We start from the raw sequence: 10,335 nt of genomic DNA on the forward strand, positions 1-10,335 counted from the left end.
ATGAGCAATAACAAAGCTGTATGATTCCCCCCTCCCCCCCTTTTACTGACTTATTGAAATGTTTTTATTTTTTTAATTTTTTTGAAAGGCGCCTGTCAGAGGTGCTGCTGCTCTCAGGTCACGTGGACTGACATTCTGTTGTGCAATACAGTAAGCTGACTCTGCTTTACTGAGAGCACATGATAGGAGAGTTGGGAAAAAACACTGTTGGACTCATTGCTGCATTGCAGGCATAGGAACATGTGACCTTCTGACGTCTGGGCCCAACCTCCCTGCACATGTACACGCCCACACAATCTCTTTCTCTCACATTCACAAGCACGTGCGTACACACACACACACACACACACACACACACACACACACACACACACACACACACACACACACTCCAGTAGCTCCAGGGAATTGCAGTAGCACTGACTATATATGTCAGCTGGCAGAGCACAAAATACACTGCATCCCTCCCTAAGGCTCTCTCCCTCATTCTGATGATGTCTGCATTAACGCCTTAGAGCCTGTCAGTATTGCTAAAGGCAATGGGTTAAATCTAGTGGAACTATCTTCCCCATGCACTCTCAGTAAAGTTTGTAAGCAATGGTTAGAGTATATAAAGTTGCTATAAGATTATAGTGTTTATAAAAAATAAAAACATTCAGAGCGAGTGTACAGGAAATATCATGATTTACAAATATATTATATAACAGTATAAGAAAACTATAGATCATTATTTATTGTGGTACAATGAAAATGACCACTTTTTTTGAATAAATATATTTGACCTGTATTTGTTGTTTTTTGCCCTCAGGTGGTGTGTGTACGTACACGTACACACACACGCGCACACACACACGCGCACACACACGAAAGGATAACCACAACAGCCTCCCCAAATATTATATCCATTATTTAAACGTATGATAACCAATCCAAATGAGGTTTTGAGTCTTCTGTGTAATGCTGCATGCATTACCCACACATTAGAACAGTGTACTCTTTTAAAGCATATGTAGTTAGCTAGGGTTACATGACCTATCACAAGGACTCTGCTCAAATAATAATAAAAAATACAATAAAATAAAAAAACAGTACGAATGTTCAGCAGTATCATGATATTTATTTGAAGAGGCTTGATCAGTCTGTCCTACTTATACATATATATCGTTGTGCGTGTATATTTGACATTGAGAGAATGGCTTGTTTAACATTTAGGTCTTTAAGCAATGAAAAACCCAAAGCTTTCTTGTGCTAATTGTGTTTGACAAGTTACCATGACACAACTGTGAAAGACATATAAAGTGCAAAACACTTCCAAGAACCGTCAACAGCGTGGTTGTTCTTTTTAGCATTGGTATCTGAAATGGTAAGATCAAGATGATGCAGCCAAAATGATGTCTAGGAAACTGTAACCTGATGAGAATAACCGTGTTATAAAGATTAGAGTCATAGGAGCTTAAAGTTAACAGTAAAACTTTTGTAAAACATTCCTTTGTGGCCATGTGTGAGAGCCTGGACAGTATATTCAAATAAAGTCAGATTTGTTCATATTTTATATAAGCACAGGCATGTATTTACAACACAACCTTATAACAATGTAGCCTAAGACTCAGAGAGGTTTTTTGGGGACTTCACTCCTTTGTTCAAATTTACAGAATGATCAAACATGACCCACAACAGAAAACATAAGTACGTGTGCACTATAACACTCTCATTCAAAGGATTTGGATATCAGTCATGCTGAAACCATTTATATCAATTCAGTCACAACTTTGTGGTATTGATTCATCACTCTATAATTACACAAGAAAGTGCTTCCTTAGGTAACACCATGAAAGTCAATGGTGAACCACTACAGGGGGTACCGACTCAATAAGTTCATATTTATGTTCTAATTAAGGATGAGTAAAAGAAACAAACACCATACACACAAATATATATATATATATATATATATATATATATATATATATATATATATATATATATATATATATATATCTCCCTCAAACTACATGACCTTGAATGCTAATTGAGTTTACAGTTTATATTTGATCATAGAGCCAGCAAATGGTGCTGGAGAGCTGCATGAAGATGAAATGCGTGAAAATAACGGGGAGGAAGAGCGAGTGTGAATGGACATCAACCAATTATTAATGTCCTATTACTCACACACAAATGAAAAGACTGCATGTGAAACATGGCTATTGGACCCTGGTGACAGCTTCATGAATGGATTCAGCGACGTAGTCAATATTCTTAGTGGTCAAGCCACACATATTGATGCGACCACTGGCCATCAAATAGATGTGTTTCTCCTTCACCATGTACTCCACTTGTTTGGCTGTGAAATACAAGCAATAATAAACAGTGTTTAAAATCATTAAACGTGCCTATGATGCTTTAAATGCTTTCAGTCATATTTAGACTTAGCTGGTACAGCCTTTCTCTTTTTTTTAAACCAGGTTTTAATCCAGAAACCCATCCTTGATTTAGGTTAAAGAGCTTTTTAAATATGCACACGCACACACGCGCGCGCGCGCACACACACACACACACACACACACACACACACGCGCGCGCACACACACACACACACACACACACACACATAATAATAATAATAATAATATAAACTATATATAATTTATCATAAGGTTATCCAGTCTACCATGGCCAAGCTTTTGACACCTGGTCTAGAGAAGCTGCCATGTTTGATGTGATCGTGTGATGTGAAAGAGATCATGCTTACGGTTAAGGCCTGTAAAGCTAAACATGCCGATTTGCTCAGTGATGTGCTCCCAGGTGCCTGGAGTGCCGAGAGCCTTCAGTTTGGCCTTCAATTCAGCACGCATCAGCAAAACCCTTTCAGCCATCGTCTTAACATTATCCTTCCTGGATAAAGCAACAGCAAAAAATCTATTAATTGACTTCCTTTTTTTTTTTTTTTGGAATAGAAATGTGAAATTCATTCAATTGACTGATCGAACAATCTAAAACGTATAAGTGATTTGTTGAATTTAAAAGGTAGAATTATAAACACAGAAGTATGGAAGACTACTTATTAATCTTTTAATGTAGCTTAATTTTAACTTGCTAAAACCATACCACTCAGCAAACAACTCTGGGGTGTTGAGGGTTATCCCAACCACACGAGCTCCCTGCGAGGGGGGATTGGACCAGGTGATACGAACGATCTTCTCCATTTGAGAGAGAACACGGCTCAGGTTGTCTGCATCTTTAGCAACAACTGTCAGGTTGCCCACCCTCTCATCTGTGGAAAACAGTTTTGCTTTTAAAAAAAAAAAAAAGAAGCCTGCATGTTTTCAGCTCGACGTTCTATCGGTGCGTAAATTTTGTCATGGTTATTGTAAGACTGTTTAATTTTAAGGTTTTAAAAACAAGATGCTGGTTAAATAAATAAATAGAATAACTTACTGTACAAGCCAAAGTTCTTTGAGAAAGACTGGGCACAAAACAGTTCAAAACCCTGAGACACGAAATAACAAATTGCCCAAGCATCCTTTTCTAAATTTCCAGAGGCAAAGCCTTGATATGCAGAGTCAAAGAAAGCAAAGAGATGTCTCCTCTGCAAAATGGGGAAAGACAATACATCACTGTAAAAAGTGGAAATATTTTCAACAGTGTTTAGTCACTGCATGGTGCTCATGCTGACTTACGGGAAGTGACTTAAATCTGAATCGCTCACCTTCATGACTTCAGCGATCTTCTTCCACTCCTCTTGTTTGGGATCTGTGCCTGTGGGGTTATGGGCGCAGGCATGCAGCACGAAGATAGAGTGTTCAGGTGCACTCTGAAATATAGAACATCACTATTAGATTATAATCAAATGCTCTGTTATAGCATAGTCATAATAAAAATCCAGATTTATTTAGCACCCTTCATAACAGAGAAGTTTAACTATAAGCAGAAATGATAAAACAGAGTCTGAACTGATTTAATTGCAAACCATCTTAAAGTTTGGATCTATAATCAACCAGCTGTGTGCAAAAGTCCTACAATTTACTTCAAATATATAAAATAACCTATACATTGTAAAAACTGAATATTATTTGACAGAGCATACATCATAAAATGCAGTTAACACTAAACATCTTAAAAATGCAGAATCGATGTTTTCGCATTCTACCGCTTTGCATAGAGTGAACATGTTTCAGTTTTTTTCCACTTACTTCCAGACTTGTTTGGTAGACTAAACTGATCAGCTATTGGTTATTTTTTTTATGCATATTAAACCAGATTTTCCCCTTGATATTTACTTTAATGGTGATTCAGATTACAGTTTTTCTTGTGCCTTATTCAAAAATGTGCCTTATGCAACATTAAAAACATCAAGGCAAAAGCTTAATGTCAATAGCGTTTTAGTACTAAGCAACTGCATCCTCTTTTTCCGTTTTTATATTTAATTAAAGTGATCACAGTCCTACCAATTTTGTTTCTTGCCACTTTAAACCACGTTTCAGGAGTTTTTTTAATCACATTAGATCATAAATGCTTTGGCTAAAAGTTGTATTTTGTTTCTTTATCAATACTTGTTACTGGGCAAATTGTTTAGTCTGCTTCAATTATAAAACATGCCAATTCCAACTGTAATTTCTATTTATATTATCTAAATTCATATTCACGTATTTCATGAGGCACTTTTCCAAAGCGTATGGTAATAATAATAAATAGGTAAAAAACATTTCCAGACATTCGCAATCTTATTGCTTATTACTGTAATGATATTATTTGGTACAGAATGCTCTTTAGTTTTAAACCACAAAAGGATTTTAATTATGCGACCACATATTTATAGCCCACTGTTTAAGATGCCAACTATTCTTTAGAGGAAGAAAAACTTTTTTTATATATATATATATATATATATATATATATATATATATATATATATATATATATATATATATATATATATATATATATATATCTTATTAATGTAACTCCCTTACATTATTCCTTCCTTCTCTTGAAGGGTGCCAGTAAAAGTGGTAAATGTTTTGTAAGTAAGTCAATTGTTGTAACTCCAGCAGTGCCAGGTTTACACCTTACCTCTAAATCACTTAGGAAACCAGACAGGTTCAGTCCACGCTTCTCTGCATCCCAATATTTATATGAGCGAATATCCTCAAATCCAGCATTAGCAAAAACAGCATTGTGGTTCTCTGGGGGGGGGGGGGGGGGGGGGAGAACCACAAAAGATGCTTTGTCAATTAAAGATAAAGCCTTATCTTAGGATGATTAGGACTCACTATGAATTTTATTTCATATCATAGGCCCAGTAGAAAGGTGTACTGAACTATGCTTCTAGAAACCATAACCTCAGCATTTTGTTTGCAAACATTTAGATTAGCACGTATAAATGTAGTCGGGCATGGAATTCCCAAGACCCAAAATGTCTTACCCCATGTGGGTGCAGAGACATAAACAGGAGTTTTTGTGTTATTGTTTCCGTTGTGAAATCTGCGCAGAAACTCAGCACCGATCTTCAAAGCACCGGTTCCACCGAGACACTGAACAGCTCCTACCTAGAAGACATGTAAAGAACAGACTGAACAAAATGAAACGGACTGAAATGACCTTTAAACTCTAAATGAGATCATTATTTTTAATTAGAATACAGTGTGCATGATGAATACAGTGATTGGTTTTAATTTCTCATTTAGGTCAATTACTTTCAGTACATGGTCATGAACAGACTAGTATTTCTGAAGACTAAGCTTACCCTCTTTTCCAAAATCGCAGGACTGTCCTCACCCAAAGCAATCTTTGATGCGCTAGAACGAAATTCAGGTAGGCCTAAAATAGGCAGGTACTCGTGGTTTAGGCTGTCGTCCTGAACAATCAGCTTCTCTACCTTCTTTACAACAGGGAGCACCCACGGCTGACACTCATCTGTCCTGTATGCTATGGGGAAAACAATTAAGGAACAAAAACAAAAATGTACTTACATTAAACCTGTACAGTATTTGATTTGTCTCTGAAGTTTCTATACTGAGCTTTGCACCTTTTGCCAACTCTACCAAATTAGATTGGGAATGTTGGTGGACATCAATTTTGAGGTCCTTCCACATGATTTCAAGTCTGACATTTGACTTATCCATTCAAAAACACAAACTTTTCTTTTCCAGGCATTTATATGTCTATGGATTGGCTCACTCACCTGCTGGAACATACCTATACATATACTGTACATATATAATTGTTTTTGTCTAAATGCAGATACCTGGCTGACTGGAGCAGGTTCTCTTTAACAGTTTGTGTATATTTGGCTCCACCCATGTTGACTATGCTGGCAACAAACTTTTCCGTTCCTCTTGCTTCAGCTTCTAAAACATGTCTCATCAGACATCAAAATATTTTTTCAAAAGCTCTCAGGCTTTTTTAGATGTGGCTTACTTCTGGCCGCTCTCCCATAAAGGCTAAGCTCTTAAACACCTACATACTTCTACAACAAGCTCTACAACACCTTCATTGCTGGCTTCTTGGACACTTCTCTGACAATTGTACTTCTTGCATGCTCAGTCTTGTTTGTGGCCGTGTTGGGCCTAATTTTATTTTAGTTTTTTGCTGCTTGTTATATGGATTTCACAGACATTTCATTGGTTGGTGAGTACTTTCTGGAGGCACAGAATGTGCAGTTGTTGTTTTTATTGCACTGGGCTGATGGTTTTTATAGATAGAGTTGCAGCAACATCAGGAAAATGGGAAATCTGAGAAACATTTGCCTATTTTTGCATTCTTTAAGAACATCATGAGAAACAACCATTAAAAACTATTATAAACCATAATTGCGGCACACATACAACCCAGAGCACACACTATTATACTAATTAAAGACATCATGTACTAGAACATTACACAGACTATATATTGAGTTGTTATATGACGTGATGTGATCATAGTAAGTAAATTCTTGCCTGCAGATTGTGACATCTAAGCCAGTGTTTCTGCAATGCAATAAATAAATTATTTGGTCACACATGTCCATAATCAGAGAGTAAAGGTTGTTTATCATTGCTCTCAGAGTTGAGAACACAGGTCAGTGCAGTTGCAAATAATTTACTTAACTAGGGGCTTCATGACATCAGTATGAGACATGAATCAGCAGTTTTCTTTCAGGTTTTGGACAGAAACAGACAACAAAACAAATCATTTACTAATAAATAATGATAAGTTTACCATTCCTACAGCATTTATCTTCACAACCCGTCTTATACCATTCTGCAGCACCAGAATCAGACTAGCTCCATTTCACAACTTGCACAAGTCACCTTATGAATATTAATGAACACTGAGGGTCTGTTTATAATTATTTATGACTCATTGTGGCTTCAGTGACAACAGGCTGAGAGTGGGAGATGCAGAAAAATATTTGTTAAAAATGCATTAATTAAAGGTCGCTTGAAGTGAGATCATTAAATACGCTGAAAGGAATAAACAGAAAATGCTGGGGAGATAAGATACAGCAACTTAAACTTGGAATGGTGAAGAACTGTGAACTCTCTTTATCAAAAGAGTCATGCAAGACTTATCTATGGGCTTTTACACGTCCTCTCAAATCCCCAAACTTTTTGATCACTTCATTGCAGAACACTGGCTAAAGTCAATATCATGTTCATAACCAAGGCCTCTGTTTTTGTTAAATGCTATACATTTATTGTTCATATTTTACATTTTATTTGACTAAAGCCTTCAGGGTTACATCTCAATGAAACTGCAGTTACAGTACAAAAGAGCAGTGAAGACTTGGCTTGTTGTTTTGAAAATAAATAAAAAAATATTATATAAAAGAGAAATATATTTTCAAAATATTTTTTCAAAAGCTCTCAGGCTTTTTTTAGATGTGGCTTACTTCTGGCCGCTCTCCCATAAAGGCTAAGCTCTTAAACACCTACATACTTCTACAACAAGCTCTACAACACCTTCATTGCTGGCTTCTTGGACACTTCTCTGACAATTGTGTAATATATATATATATATATATATATATATATATATATATATATATATATATATATATATATATATATATATATATACACACACACACACACACACACACACACACACACACACACACACATACATACATACATCTTAACAAAAGCTGTATTACTACTAAATTACTAAATCTATTACTGCCAAGCCTTACATAATTACATGGGCACCACAATAAACGGCACGCAGAAGGTTTCTAAAAATATATCCTTATTATAGAGAAACAAGTCTAGTCAGTAATTTTTTTTTTTCTTTTATCCAACTACAAATGTTAAAGCATCCTAGTCATCAGGTGAACATTTCTGTACACTTCATTGCCCTGCTCCGGTACCCAAAATGATCTAAACTTTATATACACTGAACAGTGACCCAAGTAATATCTAATCACATAAAAAACTAATCCAGTGACATAGCAAGGTATATCATCAAAATGCCACATTACAAACCCTATTGATATTAAAGGACACCATAGTCTAATCTCCTATTATTTATTTTGCATGCACATGGCTGGCTTCCAGGGTTTTACATTAAAGCAGGTGGTCTGGTTGTAAAGGTTGTGTTTTTGTATCAGCATGTCTCCACTTGACTATTGCCAAAAGAGGTAGAATAAATAGCCTAGTATTTGGCGGAGATGTGTGGAGTAAACTAAAACCATTTCTCCATTTAATCAGTGAGTGAGAGCAAGGCCCAATCATACTGCAAGGACAAAGTGCTGCAGTCACACTGACTCAAAGCTTAAAATACCTACTCAGGAATCTCTTCTTATTTTTAATGGCTTGGGTTTTGATCCACACACACACACACACACACACACACACACACACACAACACCAGATACTGACCAATACACACATTACTTTGTAAAAGTTATATCTAATAATTGCTTCAATATTAGCAGTACTCAGGGTGAGGAGTGACTCAGGAAGAGTGTTATTCAGCACAGTTGTTACATGATCCCTGATCAGGTCTCTGTGGTGCAGAATAGAGACAGCAGTCACTGAAAGGGCACAAACATAAACCATGTCATCTATTCAGTTTTCCAGTTCAGCTCTGGCTGCAGGTCGGGGTACAGAGGACACTTCATGGCCTATTTGTTGACAGGCAACTTTGGCAACTTAGCCGGCTAGCTAACAATGTCCCTATGATCCTGAGCTGATTAAACCTAGAATGCAATGTACACACTGCAGCTACATGTACACAGCGTTTTACACGTGGCCGAGCATTATGCACAGCATCTCACCTCCTACTCCGAGGTTCACCTTGTTAGGACTCGGGTCTTCACGGAAATCCGCGGTCAGTTTGAAAACGGCGACGGGCGCAGCCAGAGAAACCTCGCTAAATATCGAAGACATGCTGAGGACGATAAGACTTTATTACTATTATTATTACTTTTTTTTAAAGAAATGGCAGAAACTGATAGCAGGGAACTGCGAAGCTGCAGATTCTGTCGATTGAACCGGCGGACAGAAATTTCACCTTCAAGCTGGCTTTGAGCAATAGAGTATGGGCGGTGTAAAAAGAGCCAATAGGAATGCTCACTCAACTTGACGACCTCGAAAAGGTAGCCAATCAGGTTGCAATGTGAGAGAGGTCGCAGAGTAAAAGGGCGACGAGGACGCAATAAGAACCATTGACCAATTACAAGCGTCATCGTATGATTGACACGCACGTCTGCAAATAGCTATAGGGATAAGGGCGGGGTTAGGCTGACTCAATAGTAAATAGTAGTTCAGCGCACACCCCAGTGGCCATAGCCAATCCTGTCAATAACACTCTTCTTCTTCTTCTTCTTCTTCTTCTTCTTCTTCTTCTTCTTCTACTTCTACCTTTTCTACTTCTTCTTTTTTTCTTTTTTTGGCTTCCTCCATTAGGGGTCGCTACAGCGGATCATCCTGTATACAACACTATACCTCTTTATTTCTTTATATAACTCCTGCTTCTTCTTCTTCTTCTTCTTCTTCTTCTTTCGGATGCTCCCAGTAGGGGTCGCCACAGTGGATGATCCGTCTCCACACTACTCTGTCCTCTACATCTGCCGCTTTTAAACCTACTACCTGCATGTCTTCCCTCACCACATCTATGAACCTCCTCCTTGGCCTTCCTCCTTCCTGGTGGCTTCATCCTCAGCATTCTCCTACAGATATACCCCATGTCCCTCCTCTGCACATGTCCAAACCATCTCAATCGCCCCTCCCTCATTTTGTCTCCAAAACGTCCTACATGCGTGGTCCCTCTAAAAAAATAAATAAAAAATGAATGAGTTTATTTATACTTAATTAGGGACAATGCACAAAAAACATTAGTCTAGAATAGAAG

At 37.4% G+C, this 10,335-nt stretch overlaps 1 protein-coding gene across 1 annotated transcript; it reads right to left on the reverse strand.

Annotated features, from left to right (window-relative positions):
- Positions 1-1,097: 1,097 nt before the first annotated feature.
- got1 (glutamic-oxaloacetic transaminase 1, soluble) lies at positions 1,098-10,047 on the reverse strand. The gene is made up of 10 exons (XM_083539489.1): positions 10,013-10,047; positions 9,260-9,823; positions 5,744-5,925; positions 5,423-5,546; positions 5,071-5,183; positions 3,707-3,811; positions 3,436-3,586; positions 3,106-3,271; positions 2,750-2,892; positions 1,098-2,341 (listed from the first exon to the last, which is right to left on the reverse strand). The coding sequence occupies exons 2-10, from the start codon at positions 9,369-9,371 to the stop codon at positions 2,202-2,204; spliced, it is 1,236 nt and encodes a 411-aa protein (XP_083395615.1). The 5' UTR covers positions 9,372-9,823; positions 10,013-10,047; the 3' UTR covers positions 1,098-2,201.
- Positions 10,048-10,335: the final 288 nt, after the last annotated feature.

Source organism: Silurus aristotelis (assembly GCF_946808225.1).
Source record: "Silurus aristotelis genome assembly, chromosome: 4".
Classification (NCBI taxonomy): Eukaryota; Metazoa; Chordata; class Actinopteri; order Siluriformes; family Siluridae; genus Silurus; species Silurus aristotelis.